The 25,040-nt window shown below is 47.9% G+C and overlaps 1 protein-coding gene across 2 annotated transcripts in view; it reads left to right on the top strand.

Annotated features, from left to right (window-relative positions):
• CHCHD6 (coiled-coil-helix-coiled-coil-helix domain containing 6) overlaps positions 1-25,040 on the top strand; it is a 325,729-nt gene that overhangs the window by 39,699 nt on the left and 260,990 nt on the right. For both annotated transcript variants that reach the window (XM_033135641.1, XM_033135640.1), the window contains exon 4: positions 778-922. In XM_033135641.1, coding sequence (XP_032991532.1) covers positions 778-922 — 145 coding nt within the window. The remainder of the gene's footprint in view (positions 1-777; positions 923-25,040) is intronic.

The following is a 25,040-nucleotide window of genomic DNA, read 5'->3' as shown; positions in this document are numbered from 1 at the left end:
TTTTCATTTGTTATACTTGCTTTATAAACATTTTTATTGCTAAAAGTATTATTTATTGTTCTCAATTTTAGATCCAACCTATAGACAAATTATATAATGAATATATTTTCTAATTATGGTACAATATATACCATTGGGTGATTATACCAGATTTTCTTTAACTTGACCTTGATTGTTGTACATTTCAGTCATTTGCAGTTTTTTTTAGCCCTATTATAAATAATACTGCTAAGAGTATCTTAGCACTAATAACTTTTTTCTCTTTACGGTTATTTTATCGGGCAGAAAGCCCAGAAATAGGTCAAAAGTTAACACACTTAGAATGAAGAGTTACATGTTCAGAACAAAGGGCTGATGTTATCTAAAACCTTCAGGCCCTTAAGTGTAGGTAGGGAAGGTGGGCTTCCCACTCACTCACCCATTTTTGAAGGAATGGCTAGTTGCACGGTTGAACCCCTGCTCCCAGAATCTCTCATTTGGCTATGGCTACGTGTTTCCTCACCTGGTGGTCAGCTCTCCTTCTGTTCCTAATCTTTATTGTCATGGCTGAGAAAGTGTCACTGTATCTTTTTGCCTGAGGGATTGTCACTGTTGCCTGACCTGGGGGTTGGATGAAGTGAGGCTTTCACAGTATTCTCTCTGGCCAGCCTCAGAATTCCATTGGCCCACAGATCCCAGCTCCCTGGCCAGCTGAAGTGAGTGCACAAACTTCTCCTTGGCTACCTTCTGCCAATCATTCCATCTGCACCTGCTTCTCCCATCCCTTTCCTGGCACAGGTATAAACAGGAAAAGGCCACAGTCCAAGATGATCTGTTCCAGGCCGTGATGAGGGAAAGAGAGGCAGCCATGAAGCATCTGAGTGCATCCCTGCATCCGGGGGAGGGCAACATTGACCAGGAGAAGCGGAAGTCAGCCCTGCTGGTGAGTGCAGATCTTCCTGAGCTGGCCTTTCGTGCTCTCACAGCACAGGGAAGCAGAGGTCAGGCCTGGGACTTGATCTTTCTGAAGCCCGGGTCTCTGCCTGCCCACCCAATGTCCTCCGAATAACCTCTGTAGAAAGGGTGTCTTCCTAGGGACCAGGCACTTGGGTTCTTCTAACCCTGGATCTGACACTGATGTGCTTCGCTGTTTCTGGCTTGTGTTTTCATTCACTGGGGACCTCAGGTCTATCCCACGAGGGCTGGATCATTTGACGGCCTGGTCCTGCTCTGAAACTTGACAGTTGTAAGTGCTGCTGTGGTATGTGTGCCAGGAGGATGTGAAAGGAGAGGACTGGGGCTTGTAAATGAGATGGAGAGCATCATTTGTAGAGTTAGGCAGCTTGGTGTAAATCCTGGCTCCCTAGTTGCTGCTGTGGGCAAGTCCTCCAGCATCTGTGAGCTTTGGTGCAGGATTAGGATGTTTGCACACAGTGCCGTCCAAGGGATCAGAGGAGGTACTAAGCAACTGCAGTGATTGTGCGCTATGCCAGATCATGAACGTGCCCCAGGCTGTATTTCACAACATGAGAACTCTAGAAGTGCCCCAGGCATGACTAATTCAGCAGCTCACTGGTGTCTTCATGGACCCCAGTTCTTCTCCTTCCGCTCCTCAGTCCTCAGCATGCCAGTGCATCCTTAGACCAGTTGTCCCCACAGCTAAGTGGTGGCTGATACCGCCCTCCAGATCTTGTGGCGACAGGACAACTCTCAGCAAAAGAAGAGAGCCTGTGTTTGTTCTGTCAGCAAGTAGAACTTTCCCGGAAGCCTCCAGCAGAAGTCCTGTTAAATCACATTGGCTTAAATTGCACCATGTGCCCATGGCTAAGTCAGTTGTTGGTAGAGGGAACAGAGATGGCACCACTGACTGGAGCTAGGGCTCTTTTCTAGTCACATTTGAGAGGTATGTGTGTGGGGGTGGGCATCCAGACAGAATTAGGACTGACAGTAATTAATAATTCTCCCAATTCTATGTATGGGGGTTTCCCCCTACACATCCAAGGAATTCTTCAATAGTAGCTGGATGTCCTATAATTCAACTCAGTTCTGACACTGTTATTGATGTAAGAAACATCCAAACTTGTAGAGAAGTTTAATGAGTTTATTTGAGCCAAACTGATGACAATTGCTGGGAAGCAAAATCTCAATGAATTAAGAAAATGCTCTGGAGTGTGGCAGTTTTGCAGCTTATTTTATACACTGGAATCAAAGGAGGAGATGCAAGGGGGGGTTACATGAAATCCATTGATGGTAGATTAAGGGGGTGGGAGAAAACAAAGTGGGGAAATCTCTGGGATTGGATAAAAAGTAAAATGGAAAGATATACACTTCTTTTACACTGGTGGGTACAAGATAGTTAACATTTACAGCACACAGAGGTGGTATTCTGGGAACAAGATAACAGTGAGGGGTTCTGTGGTCTCACTGTGGTTTGGTGGGTTGTGCCCTGAGGGGTCCAGAAAACAGGATAACTCTAAGGGTTATCTTAGATGTAAAAAGACAGTAGACAGTCTCACTTAAGGTAAAGATTGACCTTTGTCAAGGAAGCTACAGGCCCAGGATGTGACTCCCGGCCATGACCCGCTTTTAATTAGGAATTTTTATGTTCAGACCATTCTATGTGGTTAATCTCGGTCTCTGAGTTTGTAGAGCCTGTCATGCTGGCCTCCCCCGAGCTTGTCAGGTTTAGTATGTGGTCCTTTTTGTGCCACACTTTCTGCCTGGAGATAGCATCAGACTCCACAGGTAAAGGGCTTAGACCCACAAAACCTCTTTCCCTCAGATGCCAATTGAAATCTAGTGCTTCTAACTGACTGACTATAAATCAGAAATTCCCATGACCCCATCCTCAGGTTTGACTAATTTGCTGATTAGAGCAAATTAGAAACATGTTACTAGATTACTGGTTATTTTAAAGGATATAAATCAGGAACAGCCAGATGGATGGAGGAGATGCATAGGGCAGGGTGTGGGGAAAGGGCGCAGGGTTTCCATGCTCTCTCCAAACATGTCACCCCAAATCTCCACGTGTACACCAACCCGGAAGCTCTCCAAACCCGCTCCTTTTGGGATTTTACGGGGCTTCATTACATAGGCATGATTGATTAAATCATTGGCCAATGATGATTGAACTTAAGCTCCAGCCCAGCCTCCCTCCTTGGAGGTGGTAGTGGGGAAGTGGGACTGAAAGCTTCAACTCGCTAATCAACGGCTGGCTTCACTAGCCACCAGCCCCCATTCTTGGGTGCTTTCCAAAAGTTATCTAGTTAACATAACAAAAGATACCTTTATTACGCTCATCACTTAGGAAATTCCAAGGGTTTTAGGAGCTCTGTGCCTAATAGTGGAAGTAATAGTGGAAGAAGACTAAACTTTTACTTCTTATAAATTGTGATATTCTGGCAAGAAGGGGGGTGGGGTGGGGAAGGAATGGCCATAGCAGCATATAATAACATCTGCTTCAGGGGCCATGGGTTTTGAGACCAGGAGCAGCCTTGTCCTGCTTCAGGTGGGTGGCTTGGGTGCACTGTGCTCCATAGAAGGAAATTGGAGACAATATGAGGTCACCACTCAGGACTGTATCTTCTCAGGAGGGAAAGGCCTCTGCATAGATGTTCAAAGCATGCAGTAAGCACATAAGAAATGCTGATTGAAATAGGCCCTCTGGGAAATAACGAACAATATAGGATCCTTGCTCTTGGGAAATTTAAAAATTTCCCACGTCTAGTAGGGAAGACAGACTTACACCAAAAACTTTGAAAAAGCCCAAATTGGTTATATTAAGTGTGAAATGGAAGTAAAGATAATATGCTTGGGAACGCAAAGGCAGTGGTGTCAACTGCTGGTGAGGATTAAGAAATTGCTCTTTCCCAGGTTAGGAAGTTGTTAATTAATGAGGCATGGGTTTACTTGAGAAAGGGAACAAACAGAATTCTTCAGTTAATCAGTGAGTGAGGGGAGAAACAGAGAAAACAGGTGAATACCAGGATGGATCAAACTGCAAACTAAGTCTAATACAGGTGGCTAGACTAATACAGGTGGCTAGATAGCAAGCTGTGCAGTGAGTTAATCTGCAAACTAGCTAAGTTTAACTGTGTGGTTTTTTTAAAAAAATTTTTATTGAGGAACAGTGTGTTTCTTCAGGGCCCATTGGCTCCAAGTTGTTGTCCTTCAATCTAGTTGTGGAGGGCCAGCTCAGCTCCGAGTCAGTCGCCGTTTTCAACCTTTAGTTGCAGGAGACACAGCCTGCCATCCCATGCGGGAATTGAACCGGAAGCCTTGCTGTTGAGAGTTCGTGTTCTAACCAACTGAGCCATCCGGCAGGCCCTCTGGAAGCTCAGCAACTCGTTGTCTTCAATCTAGTTGTCTTCAATTTAGTTGTCTTCAATCTAGTTGTGGAGGGCCTAGCTCACTGGCCCATGTGGGAATCGAACTGGCAACCCTGTTGTTCAGAGCTCGCACTTTAACCAACTGAACCATCTGGCTGCCCTTAACTGTGTTATTGATTCCTTGAATTTCACCCTTACAAATATAGCATGAGGAAAAAAAATTGGCCACCTGCGACATTCATCTAGCATGGAAAATTTCAGCTTCCAGGCGTGGTATCTCTTTATTTTCATCTGGAATGTATTGATTACAGTGAAAAGGAATTCACAGCTTCCCGTCTCCACCTGCAACGGAGAGGGTCAGGTCCTGCCTTCTCAGGACTGTCCCTGGGAGAGAAGCTTTACAAGTGGGAAAGGAGTTAAATGACCTTCAGTACAGGTATGTAGGTTTCTTTAAATGAAGGGTAACTTAAGAATACAGGAGGTAGAGCCTTACTTGATTTCTCCCTGCCCCCAAAATCTCTGGATTGATAATGAATGCCCTTGTGAACCGGAGTTCATAGGGAATAGTGAAGCAAGTGACTTCCTTCATTTTGAAGATGTTTAGTAACTGCTTTTATGGGAGTTCCCATTTTTGGACTTTCTAGCATCCATTTCTTTACGCAGTTGGTGCGCCTGCTTCCTTTTGGGAACTTACCTGTTTCCAGTTGTGTCATCTTGCAATTAGATTGCAATTCTAATGCCCAACTTCCTTTATGGAAGCTAGATCTTGTCTCTCCTCCTGCCATGGTACAGGCAGGATCTAGACACAGTGCCCAAAGGCAGCCAGTCAGACCCTCTCTCTGGGGACTTTCAGTTTTGTGTGAGTGGGGAAACCGGTGTGGGGTTGTTCGTTGCATGGCTGACTACAACTGTCAACCTGTGAGGCTGCCATTAGTTTTTGTCCAGTCTTCCTGCCTTTTGGAGGATTGGATCATCTGCTGGTAACCTGACATCAACTTTGCTTTGCTTCAGTGAGCTGGAGTTGGTTTCTGTTGCTTGGTGCTGTAGCAGATGCAGAGAGCCATATAAGCCTGGTTTTGAAGGCTTACAATCACATGCAGTTCTCAGTGTACACAAAAGAGAAGGCAAGCTAGTCCCAGGCCCTGTTCTGTAAGTCAATAGGGGCATGAGGCACTCACCTACCGTGTTTCCCCGAAAATAAGACCTAGCTGGACAATCAGCTCTAATGTGTCTTTTGGAACAAAAATTAATATAAGATCTGGTATTATATAAGACCAGGTCTTATATTGTTTTATATAAGACCCGGTATTATAGTATAGTATAGTATTGTATATTATATAAGACCCGGTCTTATATTATAGTAAAATAAGGCCGGGTCTTATATTAATTTTTGCTCTAAAAGACACGTTAGAGCTGCTTGTCTGGCTAGGTCTTATTTTCGGGGAATCCCGGTAGAAGCTGAACAATGCCATAGCCATCACTTCCACTGGGATTGGTGTGGTTGGCATGTACTTTTAGTGGAGATAATTGTAAAACTGTACTTCGGAGGATTTAAATAAGAGGAGAAAGATGGAGAGAAGAACCTGAACAGAAGTGTGGAAAATTTTCTCTCCTCATCGTGTCTTTCAGATGCAAAGATTCACAGCACATCCTCCTAGCGAAGGGGCCACATTGGGCCCTGAGGCAGACCTGGCATAGTTGCTGGCTCAATGAGCTGGCTGCCCAGTTGTCCTTGGTGTCTCCTCTGACCGGTGTCCTCAAGCCCTGTACCCTTGAACCTGTAGTTTTGTCTGGAGGATTTCCTTTCCAGTGTGCTAAGTGCAGTTTGACATTTAATGTGCATTTCTGCCCTGTCTCTGCCTCTGACTTTTACAATATTGATTTTCTAATCCTTTTCTGCATGTGGGAATGATTCAGCTCATTATTGGGAAAAGTTCATAAGACCAATGACAACGAAAGGTAATGATTTTTATAACCTACTCCTGATGACAGAAGTGTTATCATTTCCCATCTAGTGCAGCAGCGATGAACGGTTTTTGAGTATGTGTCTGCATGGATCCTGCCACTTGCTGACTGGTAGAGCCCCAGTTATAATTAGGGTGAAGGCACTGGGTGTTGATGGAGCCTATGTCAGGCGTGCTTCCCTCTGAATTAGGGGAGGAAGTTTGGAGTTCAAATCAAACATTCTAGAGAGAAGTAAGAAAGAACAGAGTGGTTTCTTGGGCTTAGTCTTCTGATGGGCAGAGCTTTAAAAATCCAATGGATGAAGTAATAAAGGCCTGGCAGTAGCTTTACTGCTTTACATTAAGGGAGAATGAGATTTATGACCTTGCCTGATGGATTTCTGACATATGTTATTAGGTATATGAGATGGTATTATACCTGATAGAAAGTAAAACCTTTCATTTCTTTTCTTTTTTGGCGAGCCATTCTTTTATTATTATTATTACTATTATTAGTATTATATATTATATAATATATAAATATAAATACATATGTTAATAACTGTATGTGTATATATACATATGTACATGTATAGACGCATATTCTCTGTTCCTGTTATATGTTAGATACTGGGTTAGTTTCTTTTTTTTTCCCTGGGTTAGTTTCTTGATAAATGGAAATAAATAGATAAAGCCCCGTCCTTGTGAAAATTTGTTCATTAGGAGAGTTAAATTTTCTCAAAAGTGACCATACAGTGTTATAGTATCATATCAAAGGGACAGGAAGGTACTAAAGGAAGAAGGAGGTGGCAACAATGGTCGCTTCCTGATGTGGTGGGAAAGTCTTCTAAGAGGAGGTTACATGTGAGCTAGATTTTGAAGACTGAAGAGAAATCTCCTGAGTGAGGAAGAGTGAGAAAGGATGTTACGGATGAAGGATACTGCAGGCGCGTGGGCCAGTGGTTGGGCGAGGACGAGCCATTTGGTTGGGTCTAGGGGAGTGCTGGCTGTGGCAGCCAGGAGAGGTCCGTTTAGGCCTGGGCCTGGAACAGAATTCTGAAAGACTCGCAGGGATCTTCAGGGCAACGTATCCTTCATCCTCAGAAGAGACACGTGCGAAGAGACAGCCTCTGCTGAATGTCAAACACTGGAAAAAGTCCTAAGTGGCAGATGGAAATATTGGGACCAACTCCTAGAGGACAGTAACTGAGTGCCTCTCTGGATGTGCCTGTCTTACCTAAGGACGAGCTCCGGAAGAGTGACTGTCCTGACCCACTCTCCAGTTTGCAGGGGAATTTTGATCTATCGTTGCATTCTTCTCATTACCCAGATGCTCTAAGAAGCTGCCATCTTAGCTATTTGAACTCTATAATCAGAATTTTAAGAAAATGTCAGATTCAAGAGTTTTTGAATTGCAATTTTCTGAAATCATGAGATGGAAGATTTATTTTGGTTTCACTACAGCTATAGCCTTTTTTCCTACTTCTCCCCTCCTACATCTTTGTAAATCTTGTTCCTTGGATTATAAGTTCCTCGAGGATAGGAACTGTGCGCTCTCTCTAGGTGAGATCACTTTGGTCTTCCCTGTTCTGTTCAGCAAATTACAGATGCATAGCAGATGGGTATGGAATGGCAGATCGGAAGTGGGTCAGGGTGTGGGGTGGTGTCTCCTGCTTCAGAGACTTTGCACAGAGTCCTTTATTGCTCTTTGAGCCCTCATTGCATTGCCCCATTGCAAACAGGTGGAAGCAAGTACCCATTGTAGCCTTGCCTAGAATGCTCAGCAACTCACAGATCTAACCTTTTTAAACAACAAAACAAAGCAAAACAAAACCAAACAAAAGCCTTTCAGTCTTTCAGTCTTTTATCTTGGAATCAACTAGAAAGCAGTTTATGCGACTCCTAGTCAGAGACTTAGAGACTTTGGGTTTAATTTGTATGGAACAAGGCAGAGAGTGGGACTTTGGTGACTCAGGCCTGGGGTCAGTACTGTGCTGGACATGCAGCAGAGGAGGCCTGATACTTGGGGCAGTAGGCATAGATGTTTGTTTCGGAATGTTAGTGGCCTGGGGATTCTGGTGGCCTTGTCCTTATGCTTCCTCCAGTTTGAGATACAGATAGAGAAGCTGAATTCCCATGGAGAGGGCTGCACTTAGAAGGCTGGTAAAAGGCATGTTCTGGAAAAAAACCACAACAAAAAAAAGAGAGTGTGAAATCCATAGCTCCTTTCTTTGCTTCCTTAAGTATTGCTGGTTTTTTTCCTAGATTAGATCAGGGGTTGACAAACTTTCTCTGTAAATATTTTAGGTTTTGCAGGCCACATATGATCTCTGTTGTTATTGTTTTTAAGCTCTAAAAAGTGTACAAATGTAAAAACCATTCTTAGCTCAGAGGCCATACCAAAAGAGGCTGTAGGCTGGACCCGACTGGTGGGCTGTAGTTTGCTGACCCCTGACTAGACAGTGCAGCTCTGGAGATTTAAATTTTTTAAGTCTTGGAGGAACCAGATGCTTCACGGAGCTGTGGGGCAGGGGCACTGACAGTGGTCCCAGTTCCTCAGTGGTTAGGATTCCTGTGAGAAGTTTCATGGTGTGGTGGTATCTGACAGACTCAGTCTTCTGATCTGTAAAATGAGGGTTTTTTTTTTCTGGAGATATCCCAGTGGACTCTTTGGAAAGAGTCATTAACTTCCACTTTAATTCCCAATTCTTTTCACATTTGGCATTTTTTATAGTTTCCATTTTTCTGCTGAAATTTATACAGATTGTCCAGCTTTTCCTGTGGATCCTCTAAATACATTTATCATAGTTATTCTAAAATCTCTATCTGATAATTCTAACATCTGGGTCATCTCTGGGTTTGGTTCAATAGGCTATTTCCTCTCTTAATAATAGATAGGGTTTCCAGGTGGGAATTCCCGCCCATTCTAAGGAATTTTTTTTTGCTTTCCTGTTCCCGAATCCCGAGATACAAACTTTTCTGTTCTCCACGATGAATTGTTTCCACAAAGTGACGGCCAGTAGTACCAACCACCTGGGTTCAAAGAGCCGATTTCCCCCTATTTCCCGACCAACTTTTCTCGGGATTCGGGAGCAGAAAAGTGAAAAAAATTCCTGAGAAGGGGCAGGAATTCCTGCCCCGGAAACCCTAATAATTTTCTCGCAGCTTTATGAGCCTTATAATTTTTGATTGACACTGGAAATCATGTGCAGAAGAATAGTAGAAACTGAGGTAAATAGTGTTCATGCCTCAATGGCCACTCTTCTTTTTTTTTTAAATCAAAGTTTATTGGGGTGACAATTCACTCTTCTTCTTTTGACAGGTCATTAATATGGGAGGATGAGTCAATCTAGTCTCATCCTTGTAGTTGAGCAAGGTGTGGGCGCTGTTGTTGCTTTGGCTTCAGATCCTGTGAAGGTGGGACCAAAACCTTCTGTTTAGCAGGTTTAGGATCGGAGCACTGCATGGTTTATCTGTGCTTTCCTGCTTTCCCATCAGACTCTGGGAGGACAGACTTACCTATCCAAGGGTGCTTCCTTGCACCTCCTCCTGCTGTAGGCAGCTGCTGTGTGGTGCTTGGTGTAGGGCCTTGAGTACCATGGGGCTTCTCTCCATCTCCTGCGTGCTTCTCAGGTGTCAGCAGGCCCGGTGTACCTGTGCCTTGGGGGTGTGCATGGAGGGTACTTATTCAGTTCTGTCCCACACTCAAGTCTTTTAAATAATATAGTTAAGGAATAAGATTCTCTAACCAATAACAAATTTATTTCACTCTTCCCTTTTATCACCATCACTTTGAAGCACCCTTTACACCCCAAGGAAAATGAAAAGGGCAGAGTAATATGATTGATCTCACTCTCTTTCTGAATGTCCAAGTCCATATGGCTACTGATACATAGGGTCAGTCCTTCCACAGGACAGGTGGGGTTTTCCAGAGCCAGGTATAAAGGGATATGCCACACCGCTGACCATCTCCATGCTCCATTCGCAGCCACATTTGCTCCAAGAGCAAGGTTGTGTGTGTTTTGTGATTTTAGAGAGGTAGAATAATTAGTTGGAAGGGACACTGTGAGGCCACCTGGGTTCCTACTTTCTTTATTAAGTCAAAGTTAAAATAATCTGGCCTTGTGGGTATATGATGTGACAGTTTTTGAAGAAAATAAAACTACAGGTAGGCTTGCATGAAAACTGGTTCAACCGCATTTTTAGCTTACACACCAAAAAAAGAACTTTGGTTTTATTTCTCATAGATTTTATACAAACTGGGGGTGTAGGGAGGGCGTAAAAACCAGACGTGGCATCCAGTCATGGGCTAGAGTCTGACACCGAGTTTAGGATGGCCTAGTGTGTGAGGACGAGATTGTGACGACCGCCTTGTGGGGACTTGTGAGGATGGAGCAGGGCAGCAGGTAACCTGAGTGCTGGCACCCAGGTGCTTGAGGAAGAGGCCACATTGTTCTGGGAGATGAGGCGGACACATCGTGCTGCATCCATACACCTGTCACTGGGATCCCTTCACTCCACTGCGTTGTTGCCTCCTCTGGAATGTGGCGGTAGGCAGGGTTTCACATTATTGGGAATGTTATAATTTATTCTTCTCTCCACCTCCACTTGTGGATCTAGGACACAGAGTCGATGTGAACTGATTCTTAGAGCAAATCAGCCATACAGGCTTTTGACCAGTTGTCTGGAAATAGAGGCAGGGTCTCACAGAAACACTTTCCTTATGAACAGATGCCGGGCTTTTCCGATTGTGTGGTACGGGTGTAGGATGAGGGTCCTGTGGTAGCTTTGCTGCTGCTGTCTTACCTGCTTCATTTTGTTCTTTGTTTCTGCTCAGCTTCTTAACCTGTGGTGCATCAGGATCACTTGAAAATTTGGTAAAAATACACACAATTGGATTTCATGCTGGAAACAACTGGATTAGATTCTTTGTCACCGTGACCCTGGAATCTGTGTTTTTAACAGCCCCCATGTAATGCTGGCCCAGCAGGCTCAGAGCTGGCTCCTGGGCTGACAGTGGGAGCCAGTGACCCCAGAGGGCCTCATTGCTGTCCACACTGCTGAGCGATGTGGAGTGTTCCCACTGATTCTGTGACTCCCTGTGGTCCTCAAGGGCAGGGACTATGCTGTTTGAAATGTTCACCAGGTGACCAGTGGCCCTGTTCCTGACACAGCTCGCTGACCACCTGGATGCCCTTGTGCAACTTCTCAGCCTCAAAGGAAAACAGGGGCTCTTTTCTTGGCTGAGGATAGCTAGGGAAGAGAATCAGCTGTCTGCTAGTACCACACCCTGGGAGGGGTCCCCATGAGTTGGGTTCAGCATTTTAGGGGACTGGGGATAAGAAAATATTACCAGAGCCCAGGTGTTGATGGCTGTGGGACATGGGGATGCCAAGTGGCACTCATCAGACTTCTAGCAATAACCTGGCTTATGTGGGAGACCAGACTTTCGGTTCCTTGTAGCAGCAGCCCCTGTAACGCTGGAGGCATGTAGCAGGAACAGAAAGAAACCTTCTCAAGGTATGTAGGATTCAGCGCCGGTCCAAGCATGGGAGGACTGCTGCGGTCTAGTTGCTTCTTTGGTCACAGGGACGTGCTCCGAGGCGGACCCAACAGACCTGAGGGTTGCACTCCCACATTGCCCCTGAAAATCTTGTTAAGTTCTTGTTTTCCATGCACCTCATTAGGTGCATTGTGATGGTTTTCTTGGGGTGGAATATTCCTGCTTTTCCCTCAGCTGTTTTGTGTATATGTTGTATGCACCAGCAGGAAGATGGTGGTCACCCTGATAGTGAGGAGGAGGACGAGGGTATGGGGCTGAGTGGTGGGATGGGGTTGGGGAGCCCAGGGTTCTTCTGGATGGGGTACCAGGGTGGTGCCAGAGGAGCAAGGAGAAGGTGAACATTGGTCTCCAGCTGTCTGAATCCTTGTAGGAAGTGGAAAGCTTGTGTACTCCTCTTTAAAGAAAGCTATTGATCTGTGGACTTTTCATATTAAAATGAAGGGATTTCAGGATCTGGCTGTGCTGGAATGGCCCTGAGGTGGGAAGGGAGAGCCCAACGCTTTGGGGTAGTGCAAGGTGTGCATTTGGTGCTCTTAGTTAGGCTGGGATTCCGAGTGGGTGTCACAGCCTGCGTGGATTAGGATTTATGCAGCCTCCCCCCTTCGCTGCCTCACAGAACTGCCGATGCCTTTTATTTTCCCTTCCCGGGCTCTGGTGCTAGTTTCAGGTGACCTCTGCTGTGTGCTGACAGAAGCTGGAAATTCTCATTAGCTGCTAACTTTGTTAGGCAAATGGCTGATTGCGGTTCCAGTCCTGGTGTCATTGCTTCTAATTAGCAGATCTCATGTCTACGAAAATGTCTGTTAGCACCAGGGATGAGCTAAAGAGGCTGACAGCTGGGGCTGGAATCTGGAGAGAACTGTGAGAGAAGCTTTTCTCTTAAACCTCTTGAGGGACTCAATTGCTGACCTCAGGCAGGCTCCTTGGCCTCTGTGTGCCTGATGGGTCCCAAGGGATCTGAGCTGCAAACTTCCTTGCAAAAATCCACCAGCAGACAGGGGTGACCTGAGCCAGCTGACAGAGGCATCGAAGTAGCAGGTGGCACCTTACTGACCTACTGCTTTGTTCCTTGTAAGAAGCCCAGGACCTGGCTGGGAGTTTGAGGATTTTGTGTTTTAAACAGGTCTCGTACAGTTGTAAGTAAGCCTAAAATTGTAGGAAAAGCTGACGTCAGAACTGGGGCCATCCCTCATGGCTGGAATCAGATGGTGTGTGCTGCAGTCTGGCCTCTTGAGAGAATGCAGACCGTCCAAGGCAGCCCCTGCTGTTTGTGCTGCTCAGTCCCCATTCCACTCCTCTTGTTCGGGATGGCGTTGCCCACCACCCCTGCCGCTCTCTCCACACCTGTGGATCAAGTCAGGCTGATCCTATAGCCCTGAACGATCTGAGCAGCAGTACAGTTTCCTTTTCTGTCCTGAGTGAAATTGGGCCTGTGCCCTCCAACTTCCATGTGTGTCTCTAGGATGTTAGCCGGGCTGGGGGCATGGCGTCATGGTTTATTTTCAGTCTATTTGTGTGGTTTATTTACATACTCCTAGGGGAACTACTACTCTGCCTTTTCCTTTTTGTGTAGAAATGTTTTAAATTTGTCAGTTAATCAGACTGTGTTTGTCCTCTTGGGTAGATGACATTGTTGGCTGCTGGCACTATAAAGAATTGAGAAGGGGTTATTTAGCTGGCAAGCCCCAATAAGTGGGATAGAAGAGTCTCAGTTTTTTTCCTTTTACCTCTGTGTCTGTTCAGTGACTGAGCCAGGTCCTTATCTTCCATGTCTGGGCACCAAGATGAGTGCTCTCAGATAGAGCAACGTGTGTGGCAATCGGGAGCACTGTGACGGCAGCCCAGGTGGCAGTGGCCGATACAGTTGGGGTTATTAATCTCATGAACAAGAGTTCCGGGACAGATAGCCCAGGTGGGTGTTGTAGCTCAGGGAATCAGAGGGATTCACTGTTGCTCTCCCTCTGACCTGCCATCCTCAGTGTGGCTCTCCTCAGGGCTGCAGGGTGGCTCCTGTGCCTCCAGGCAGCACGTCAGTTTTCTAGTCCGGAAGAAGGAAGGGCCAAAAGCCGTTTCCTAGTGAAGTTTTGTTGTTTTATGTGGAAGGACGCATTCCACAGGGACTCTAATTAGCAGAACTGTGTCACGGCTGCTTCTGGCTGAAATGATGAGTACTTTTAGCTGGGCACTTGACCGTTCCCCCAAATAATCAAGGTTATGTTATTAACGAAGAAGACGCTGGATGTTGGTCAGATGGCAAGCAGCACTTCTGTAGCATGGCAGCATAGAAGGAGCCCTGTTTGGGACCTGTTAGACCTAGGCTCAGATTCACCAAATACTGTCTCTGTGACCCTGGACACATTACTTAACCTATGCGAACCTCAGTTTCCTCACGGGTCAAGTGGCAAACACCGAATTGTTAGGATGCCTCAATGTCTTGATGTAAACAGAGCATCCAGCATATTGTCTGGCAGATGGAAGGCAGCCAGGCTATTCTTTGCATTATGCCAACTCTCCCAATATAGGGGAAGAGAAGCTGAATAGGTGACTAATCTGTGTCCAAAGGGTAGAAGAGGGGACTGGTTTTTCACCATGGCGGAGAAGGGACAGACACAGAGGGGAGGCGTGGTGACAGTTACTGGTGCTGAGTCCCAGCCCTCCTCCACCTGAGCCTGCGTCATTGTCAGTAGCACGTGCACACGTCTTTCTCTACCTTGTGTTCCTTTATCCTGAAGCAGACCTTCCAAATCCCCCTGGGCATTCTCTTCTGACTCCCAAGGTTAATTTGATCTGGGAGAGGAGTGCCACTGATCTAGTGCCTGTGCTGTCCTGGTCTGTGTCTCCCCGGGGCCCAGATTGTTTTCATGGGCTCTGGTGAGGCTGAGGGGAGAGCCCTCTCACACTCATTCTTAGTGGAGTCAGGCACTCCCTCTCTTGGCAGCGACTCCTCTCTCCTTGCCTTGCCGAGTCCAGCAGGACTTCTCTGGAGAGTTCTGATGCTCTGCTTTTTGCTGGGACTGGGGTGGGGTGGGGAGAGGCTACGGGGTATACCCAGCATAGCAGTGTGTGCAAGGCCTTTGTGTGATGCACGCCAGGCAGCAGAGCTCTGATGCCATTGGGACTAGCTGTGTTGGGAAGGCGTCTTCCTGGAGCTCCTTGCCCCCCCCTTACACACCCCCCCTACTCACTTTACTGCCGCCCAGCTGCAGGGCAGTCACCCATTCTCCTGTCATTTGTGCGGACTCCGCCCTCTCTCGCACCCTTCCCGAACACACAGCCCCTGTTGATGTTTCCTCTTCGTGTGTAGCTGTTAGTTTTACCCCCCCGCCCCAGCGCTCTGTCCCGCCGTGGCCCCCACTCCTCTCTGCACCCCCACCCTCGCTGGCCACTGCAGTAGGTGTGCGAGTGTGCACAGGGGAGGCTCAGCTGAAGAGCCTTTGTTCTTGGGTCTCCTGAGTGTCAGACAATGTCGAACATGGGGCCCATTCTCTAGTTGACTGGTTGTACACGTGTTGGCACCTTATCTTCTTGCTGACACACACTGGACATTAATAGAAATACATCGCCAGGGCACATGTGTGGAATTTCAAGTAGCCGCAGGGCTGTTGCTTTAGATAGCCTATTGTGTGCTTAACCTCTTCCGAAGAGGTTTTTGATGAGAAATGAGTAAGACTGTTAACTCTAGGAAACTGGATATGTGGCAGGTTTCCTTTCCTCCGTTTTTTTTTTCTCTTTTCCCCTTCTTGATTCTCTGCAGTGCTTCTGTAATCTTCGCTCCTGAGGGGTGGGCTTTGCCGCCTCAGGGTTTCTTATTTAATCCACTACTGCTTGAGCAGTGCTCTTCTGGCACTGACAAGGGGACCTGGCTGGCCTTGGTGTGGGTGTGGCTGTGGGGTAGCAAGGTGGCCCAGGGGGACCAGGAGAATCTTTACCTCAGTCTTGGTTGTCTGGCCCCGAGTTTCTCATCCTGGTCCGAACTCAAGGGGAAGTCCCTGTATTACTGTATAGCGCTGCTGGGACCACTGGCTTCTCTTTTGAGATACTCTAAGCTTTGGAACCATGTCCTTTTTTCCTCTTCATCTCACCTCCTACTCCTTCTCAGGAGCTGCTAGTGATGCCTCCATTTTTCTGACTGGGGTTTAAAACTCAGGAGAAGAATGAGTCAGAAGATCTGGGTCTTGATGTGGTTAAGAGTGGTCCTGTAGGTGCTGTAAGAAAGACTTGTGTTTGCCGCTCTCTACTGCTTACATCGTGCGATGTCTTCATGCACCATCTGTTTGCTCAGCTGTAAAGTGGAGGTAATAATGCACGCAGGCCATAGGCTTCGTATGGGTCTAAATGAGAATGTCTTAACATCTAGGAAAATGTCTGCACTGTAGTACATCCTCAACAAAAATCATTAAATTTTTTCTTAGTGAGGCCTAAAACTGAAAAGTGTTCCTTGCCATCCATTTCTGGCTCATGTTTCTTAGTCTTCCTTCTAGTACGACTATTGTTCTGTTGGTACATCTTCAATCAGAATCCTTCCTCACTTCCCCCGAATCCATTCTTGGCTTCCTTCCTGATCCTTATCTTCACCCCCTTTGTGTCTCCTGTCCCCAAGTACCTCCTTGCCTTGCAGGAACTGTAATGACAGCTGGTTACAGCTGTCACCCTCCTTCCCTTCTTCCTGTGTCCTTCCTCCACGTCCACTTTGCCAGATTTCAACCGTGGGTAAACCCCACGATCTGCTTTCTCTGCACCTGGGCGTGCGCTCCTGAGGGCCACAGGAGGAAGTTACACATCGGGAGGTCACGGGTCTGCCTTCCTCCCTGCTGCTGGCTTACCCCTCTTGTCACCTTTCCAGCTAGCTTCTGTGGCATTCCCTACTGTATCCATTCCGTGCCCTCTCTACATTCACTTGTTTAGCTTCAACTCAGCTTTCTACGCCCTTGCCTTGCCCATCCTCCTTCCTCATCTTCTTAAAAGGTGCCTTATCTACTGGTGGCTTGGATATAGCCCCTCCTGTGCTCTTGGAGCTTGCACTCTTTCCTTCCCACTCCCCACGCTCAGCTCCTCCCTGTCTGAAACCGGTGCCCCTTTCCAGCAGTTTCGTTAGTTGCAGCCTGGATCTTTCCTTTCCTTCATCATAGTGTCTTGAAATCATAGTGGTAAAATCATAATCTCGCTTCTCAAACTCATTACAATTTCACCTTCGCTTCCATTAATACTTGGTTCTCAGAAACCACCAACTTCTTCTTTCTAACAAATCTGACGACTTTTCTTCTTCACATTTCCTCCATGGGGTATTTGACACTAAGGAGCTACCCTGTCTTTAAACTCTCACTTCTGTTAACCTCTGTGCCTCCTTTTCTGCATGCTCTATACATCTATTCAACATATGTTTACTAAGGGATGTGATTGCTGCTACTGAGTCGGGTACACAGAAGTGATGTGTCCCAGCCCTGCTGGAGTCCATGGTCCAGTTGGAGAGATAGACATTAAGCACTTCATTGAATTACAAACTGAGATAAGTATGATGCCGTTAAAGAACGTCGCTATTTAGAGAGAGAGAAACAGGAGGTAAGCAAAGACTCCTCTGACAAACAGACATCTGAGCCAAGGCCTAGAGGAAGAATGGGAATTAAATAAAGAATGACAAGGAGGACCCTGTGGTCAGAGGGAAGAGCAGGGTCCAGAGCCTTGGGGTAGGAGGGAGCTCAGTGAGTGAGAGGAACTGCAGGCAACGAATGTGTGAACAAGGGGGCAGGGGCTGATCATGAAGGGACTGGTTGGCATAGTGGGAAATTTCGGTAAGATGCCGGAAGGAGCCTCTGACCGGTTTTCACAAAGGTTTTAGACAGTAGCTCCGAATGGATGAGCACAGAGGCAGGGAGATCAACAGGAAGCCACCCAGCAGTCCTGGTGAGAGGTCATGGTGATCCAGACAAAGGACAGTGACTAAGTGGGTGGGAGGAATTGCACAGAGAAAGAACGGACAGGTGTGGGCTTGTAGGGTGAGGAGGAAGGAAGTGTTGTGCATGATTCTGGGATTTCTGGCTGGAGCCAAATGCCCTTTGCTGACAAGAGGATGCCTAAGGGAGTGAGCCCTCTCTGCTCTCCTGGCCTCTGCTCACTTCCAAATGGGTGTGCTGTCCATCCATGGTCCTAGTGTCCGTTAGGGCAGAGACTGAACAAAGAGCCCCCAGATACATCTATTTCTCTTTCATGTAACAGTCTAGAGGTGGGTGGGTGGTCCAGGGTAGGTGGGGCTCTGCTAGCCTGCAGCACCTATGGGTCCAGTTCTTATGGTTCCCAGCCTGTGGGAAAGGGAAGGGCTCAAGTGGGCGCGTATCCACTCGGTTATTTAAGGGCAAGACGTAGATGCTGTTTCTGGCCATAGCTTATTGCCAGAAGGCAGTCATATGGCCATACCTCGCTGGAGGTTGCCTAGGAAATATAATCTAGCTGGGTGCCCTACCAAAACACTATTATACTGGAGGGAGGGATCAGTGGATGTTGGGGGATGATTGGAAATCTGTCCCTGTTGTCTGTTGCCTCCTCTTCTCCCCTCAGAGACTACCCCCACATCTACCTGTGGCTTGGCCTCTGTTTGCGGCTTTGCATTTCTAGGTGCTACTTGGACATGTCTCTCCCGATGCCTTCAGCTACCTCCAACTGGGAGTGTCCAAAACAGAACCTGTGTTTTCCCTAAATGTGTGCTTCAGTCATTTACAAACTATAATTGCTCAGTTCTCCACATTCAGCAGTAAAGGGCCCTAGAGAAAGGCCGTATACTGTTGGCTCCACCTATTCATGGGAGGTGGTTCTGAGTAGCAAGGGGGAATGTTCCCACAGAGTTGAGTTGTCTTTGACTTTTCCTTCCTAGTAGTCAGCAGGCCTAGGCATCTGGCCTGGGGGCCTTCCACTGAGACCTCAGACAGGTGTCTCTGTTATTTTGAAGATGATGTGTCAGGATGCTGAATGTGGCAAGGCACATGGCTCTTCCCCGACCATCTGTCCACAGTTGGGCTGTGGCCAGACCTCACAGAGGAACTATGTTTTCCAGCAGATCAGGTGAACTGAGAGAGAAGTGCTCCAGGGCTGGGGATTCCCTCCTGGAAGTTGGCTCAGGAGGGGAGAGGGAGGGGGAGGCGGAAGGGGGAAGAAGGAGGAGGAGGAGGAGGAGGAAATTGGCTCAGGTGGGGGAGGGGAAGGGGTAGAGGAGGAGGAGGAAGGGGAAAGGGAGGGAAGAGGGAGGGGGAGGGGAAGGAGGACTGAGGTCGGGGCCAAAGTGGCCTGGCCACAGGTGCCAGAGGCTGGTTGGAGGGCCCGGCCCTGGTTGAGCATGGCCACCTCTGGGATGTGAGGCCCCTGGGCCAGCTCCCCCAGCTTCCTCCCAAGTCCTCCCCTAAGTGAGCAGACCCACCCAGCTTCAATGCTCGCTCCCGGGCAATGAGCCTGAACTTCCGGAATCTCTGTTAAAGACAGCCCATTAGCACTGCCGCATCTGTCACCATAAAGGGAAAGTTTCCTAACAGGTGGGCAGGCAGCTCTCTGATGCTAATGAGGAACCATGAAGTTCCTCCAGGCACTGGGGCCCTGTCAGAAGCCCAGCCTTGCCCCCATCAGGGAAGATGCAGCTGACTGAAGACCTGCGGGTGGTGCTCTGTGCTGAGCCCAGCAAGGCCCTGGACCTCCCGAGGCTCTGGAAGCATGAGAGAGACTGCGCGGAGGAGGCAGTGTTTATCTTGCTTGCCCTCTGCTTTTCCCTAGAGTCCTCACCAGTACTGGAGGAAGGGAATGTGCGTTTTATCTTTTGTGTGGTCTGTCAGGGCCTCTGGGGGCTTCTGTTTTCCTCCTGGCCTCTGACAGCATTTCTTTGAACACAGTTGCTTTTTCTCCCTAAGAAGAATTTGCTTGCATTGCCCTAACTTGATTGTCACTCTTCCTCTAGAGTAGTAGGGTTCAGGGAAGACCTGAAGTAGGCCGGAAAAGACCTGGGGTTTTAGAATTTTAGGGTATAGATTTTAAATTTTTTGTATGTCCAGCAGCTGGAATTGGAGGCAGTGGCATAGCCTGGACTCAGGGCCCAGAATGACCGGGATGAAATGCTGCTTCCTAGCTGTATTCCTTGGTAGTGTCCCTTTACCTGTCAGTTGTTCCTTCTGTTAAACAGGGATAATGGTTGTGCCTGTTTCTTACATTGCCGTGAGGACTTCTTGCGATAATGCACTTAAAGTGACTAGGGGAGTGGTTGGCATGCAGGAGAGCTCAGTAACGTCCTCATGGTCATTCTGTTGAAGGGAGGAGCTACACAAGTCCCACATGTCTGCAATCCTGTTGTTTAGCAGGCCCTCACCCGAAGGCCCCTGACCCTGCCCTACTCTCTCATTTGATGGCACATAAAGGATTTTCTGTTCTAAGGACTTCAAATCGGGTTTTGGACCAGAATCTTAAGGTAAACGCCAGAGCTCAGACCTTGTGTTTTTGGGGGCAAGGGAGTCGTTGTGCTGCTGTGTACCTGCCCATTGCATTTCCTGTGCTCACTGGGGGCAGGCTCTGGGTCAGGTGCCGCTTGTCTGGGTTTTGGAATGGTGGGGAAGAAGGCCAGGCTCTGAGAGGAGCCCAGCTGACTCCTTCCTACATTTCATCCTGTCAGTAGTCCCCGGGAACTGTGTGGTAACAATTTTGGTGTTGCTACAGCCAGAAGACCATTGTGCTTTATGAATGAAGTCTGAGGGAGCATTGTCCTGGAGCCTCTTCCTGCCCTGCGTGTTGGGCCCTCTAGGTGGCAGTCCTGGGCCAGCTGTTGGCTGGGAGGACCTGAGAGCTGGGAATAAGCCTCCGTCCGGCAGGCCAGGAGAGAAGACCCCCAGCTCCTGGTGTACTCCATTTGAGCGCCCGGACCTCACTGAGAAGGCTGGAAAGGCCCATTATCCTGGGCCCATTATCCACTGCCCCCTTTACCTTTTGTTGAGAGACCTCAGGTTTTGCCTTTTTCTGTTTCCTGAGGCCTGCCTTCACTGTGGCTCCCCTGGGAGCTGGTGCAGATTACCCAATGGGGCTCCCCAGTGGATTGCCTGAGGGTGTGTGTGTGTGTGTGTGTGTGTGTGTGTTAGGGGTGGGGGTGGGGAAACTCCACTCTTCTGTTTCTCATCCAGGAAGTTGCTGATGGCCTGGCTTGGGTACAGAAAATGTAGAGGAGGAATAGTTGGGATTAGATGAGGAATCAGAAATATTGGGGTTTTATGACAGGCTGGGCTGGGCTGGGGTGAGCTGGGACATTCTCTCCTCAACCACAGGTTACTTTCTTCCCAAAGCTGGTAAGTCCCATTGCTTCACCTTGACAAATACCTGAGGTTAAGGCCAAATTGAGAGCCGAGCCTGTGGTCTTCTTCCCTGCCTGGCACATGGGAGGAAAGACGGGACGATCCCTTCCATAGTGCTTCTCGAGGGAGCTGGTAGCCCACCGCGTGCCTTTTCCTTCTTCCCTTTTGCAAAACAGGCAGATTCTGACTTTGCTGTGGGTGGATGGATGCCATGGTTTTGGCAGCCAAAGAGATTTGTCAAGGCCTGGAGATGAGACATGGAGAAATCAGCTAATATAGTGGAGACTTGAGCTTCCCATGGTGAATGGCTGTTGGGTTTAAGGAACCTCAAGTTGGCATCCAAATGTGGACTTTCTTGCTTGTTTCTCCTGAGAAGCCAAGGTCCTGGCAGCAGGAGCCCTGCTGTCCTCCTGCTCTCGTGGAAGAGGAGGGGTGTACAGAGACCCATGGCCTGGTGCAAGTTATCCTACTGACATTCTGGTGAGTGTGCTGCAGCCCACCCACACGCTTGCTGGTAGCTCCAGAGCTCCGCTGGCAGAGAGCATTGGCCCACCCCAGCAGGGGTGGTTCCTGGGTAAACACTGGACAGTCTTGTGGAAACAGCTTCTAGGAGAGCTTGCTGAGTTGTTTCAGCCTTATCAGGCCCTTGCTATTTGTCGTGCGGGGCAGCATGCGGGGTCTCAGCTCCCGCTCCCCACATAAGAACGTAGCACATGGTGAGGCCAAAAAGGAACATCCACGAAGCCATAGATAAGGGAGTCATATCACTATACTCTCGATGGTGGCTGGGTTGGAGACACAGGAAGCAGGAGCCACACAGTTTGTAACCCTCACTGCACCGCTTGCAAGCTCAGCCACCATCTTCTTGCTAGCCCCCATTTGCTGCTAGTGTAGCCACGGCAGTTATATTAGTGGCCAATGGCTCACTGGTTACAGCTGATGGCCAACCAGCCACAGCTGATGGCCATCCAATCACAGTTGATGGCCATTTACTACCTGAGCCAGCACCTTTCCATGTGAGGCCGAGAGCCTGGAAACTGCTCTCCTGGCCCTGTCCCCACAGTATTCTTTACCCAGATAGATGTCAACACGTTCCTGCCTCTTTTTACTGCCTTCATTTTCTCCCTGCCACCACCCTCCCCCATCTTCTTTCTGGCCTACAGATGCACAGCCCAGAGCCTTCACAGGCTGCCTTTCTACAGTGGGAGAAGAACGGGCCCACAGCCTTTATTCTTGTACTCTGTGGGCTATGACACTCCAGCGTGAGTGTCTGGGTGGCAGTGAGCACACACATGCTATGCCCCGCGGGAAGCTGGTGCCATCCAAGGAGCTCACTGCGGGCTGCTTTCCCCGAGAGGGTGGGGAGGACAGGGATTGCCCGTCTGGAGCTTTTGTTGGGAAAATACAGCTTTGAAGGTGCTGTACAAATTCCCGGTGGAGTGGGAGGTCCTATTAGAATTATCCACGTGCTTCTTTAAACAGTTCACAGCAGCACAGAAATCCCTGTGGCCTTGGTCTTTAATGTATGGTTTACAGATAGATAAGAAAGTTACCTATTCTGTTAGTCCATTAAGTAGCAGATAGAGCTCTAGTTCTACTCATAGTCTGAACTGTCCGGAGTGGGAGGTAGTGAGTATTAGGAGGAAAAAAAAAATCTCATCTTTGTTTCTTAAACAATTTGTGTGGCCTTTGTTAAGTGTCTCTGGGCATCAGTTTCTCCATGTGTAAAATGGGGACAGTGATACCTACTTTACAGGGTTGTTGTGAGGACAGAGTATAAATGTACTCAAAATGCTTGCCTCAGGGCTTCACGTGCTATAGGTCCTCAGTAACCATTCTGGAGATTTGGAGATGGTGCCAGCACCTGGCTTCTGGTCAGCACATCCTTTCCTCCAGCTCCTGAGCTATATACTTAGCCCACAGGGAATGTTCAAACCTCCCTGTGCACATCTGTGCCAGGACACCCAGTGGCACCCCTCTTGGCTGAGCTCTGTTTAAGGTGCTGGCCATTGGCAGAGGAGGGAGCTAAGGAAAGGAGTCCAGTCTGTCTAGGAACATTCTTCCTGACATTTCCTTTGCAAAGCAGGCTGCTTTGAGCAGCTCATCTGCTAAAGTGAAAATCCTGCGTGCTCACCCTAATTGGTTTTCAGGAGAGATTGATTTTTGCTTGTGTGTAACAGCTGCTAGGAACCCTGATCTCTCTCTCTCTCCTTGGGGATCACCAGATGAATTTTGTTTTAGGCACCACAGAGTCCATCCTCCACATTTTCTAGAAGGATGTGTTTAGGAGCCCTGGAAATGCAGGTAGCCACTTTCAGCCTTTTGGCCTTGGAGGCTGTCCCTTTGGAAGGGTGCACAATTAAGCTGGAAGTAGACAAAGAGATGCCACAAGGAGGAAATGAGGCTGCTGTCAGTCTTCTTGTGTCTGACATCTTCCCAGTGGAGGTAATGAGTGGTCATATTCTAAAATCCTGGGGAAAGGGAGACTTCAGAGAGAACCAGAGCACCTCAAGTATATGAAGAATGATAACCCAGAAAAGAGTAAGCCAGCTAGCTGTTCTGGTTCTAGGAGGAGCAGAAGAAGGCACACCAGGAATAAATGGTACCAGGAGAGAATATGAGGAGGGGACAGGGTTAAAAGAAATTAGAGTTGAGTAAACCACTTCTCTCTCTGCAGGATCTGTCCTGCTGGCATGTAGCAGAACTGTCTTCAGTAGGGAAGGAGATGTGCAATTATAGATTATCAGAGCTGGGAACATGCTCTGAGCTTGTCTTGCTCAGCCCTGTCACTGTACAGGGGAACTGAGGCCCAGATGAGAGCAGGTGGCCTGCTCAAGGACCTGAGCTAGTGCCCATGTCTGAAAGTTCCTGGGCCTCTGTCTTGGGCTCTGGTTGATGGCATTGGCTGGAGGGTCATCTGTGAGGCTTTGTTGAACAGCGTGGTATCAGGAAGTGTCTTTTACACAGCTCCTTAAAATCTGGTGGTTTCACTAAGCTCCCCAGGGATTCTGCAATATATCTGTATTTGAATCACTGTAGCTCTTTTTTTTGGCAGCCTGATTTAGGCCTGACAGGTAGGCACAACTATCTCATGAAATGCAGATATATTTGTGTGGCTTGGGGGAAAAATGGAACATTCCATTAGTCTAGAAAAAGGAATACTGGTCATTTATTTGTAAACTCAATATATTAAAATTTGTTGTCATTAAATTTATGAAATGGGAACAGAGTGTTATTTGTGCCTTATTATTGTGAGATGCTCAGGTGTCCAAGGTGCTGTAGTGTGACTGTGTACATGTCATGCCCACAACTGTGTGCGTGGACACAGACACTCCTGATGCCTGGTCCTGGGGTAGGTGCTTTGCATATAATTTCTCAGTTACCCTCACAATGACCCTGCTAGGTAGGGACAGTCAGCCTGCTTTACAGATGATTGAGGCTCAGGGAATTTCTGTCACTTACACAAAGCCCTGCAGCAGAGCTGGAATGTGTACCCAAGTCATAGTAGCTGGTCTCTAGGTATTGATGCTGGGCAGCCAGATGAAAACTGCAGCTGCAACACAGGGGCGGGCCTCCAGGCTTGTGCTGTAGGCAGAGCTTTAGGCTGTGGCCAAGATTCTCAGCCACCTTGTGCCTTATCTCCATCCCCCCTACTCCTTACCTGCCCCCTCGCCCCCCGCATTACAATCTGGGGCGGAAGGAGGTGGAGAGAGGAGATAGAGATTGCAGAAGCCTCTTGGGTGTTTCTGTTAAATATGCCCACTATTAAGAATTGATGTTTTTGTGAAAGGAGACTGACAAACATTATAAAAACCCTTCTCCAGAAGGACTGCTGGGGGAGCCCTAGGCTGCTGGAGAACCTGGCAACCTGAGTGAGGAAGCATCTGCTTTAACCTCTTCCTCACTCTAACTGGACCTG

This window comes from Rhinolophus ferrumequinum, chromosome 19 (assembly GCF_004115265.2).
Source record: "Rhinolophus ferrumequinum isolate MPI-CBG mRhiFer1 chromosome 19, mRhiFer1_v1.p, whole genome shotgun sequence".
Classification (NCBI taxonomy): Eukaryota; Metazoa; Chordata; class Mammalia; order Chiroptera; family Rhinolophidae; genus Rhinolophus; species Rhinolophus ferrumequinum.
Note: the sequence above shows the minus strand (reverse complement) of the source record. Positions and strands in the feature narration are given on the sequence as shown.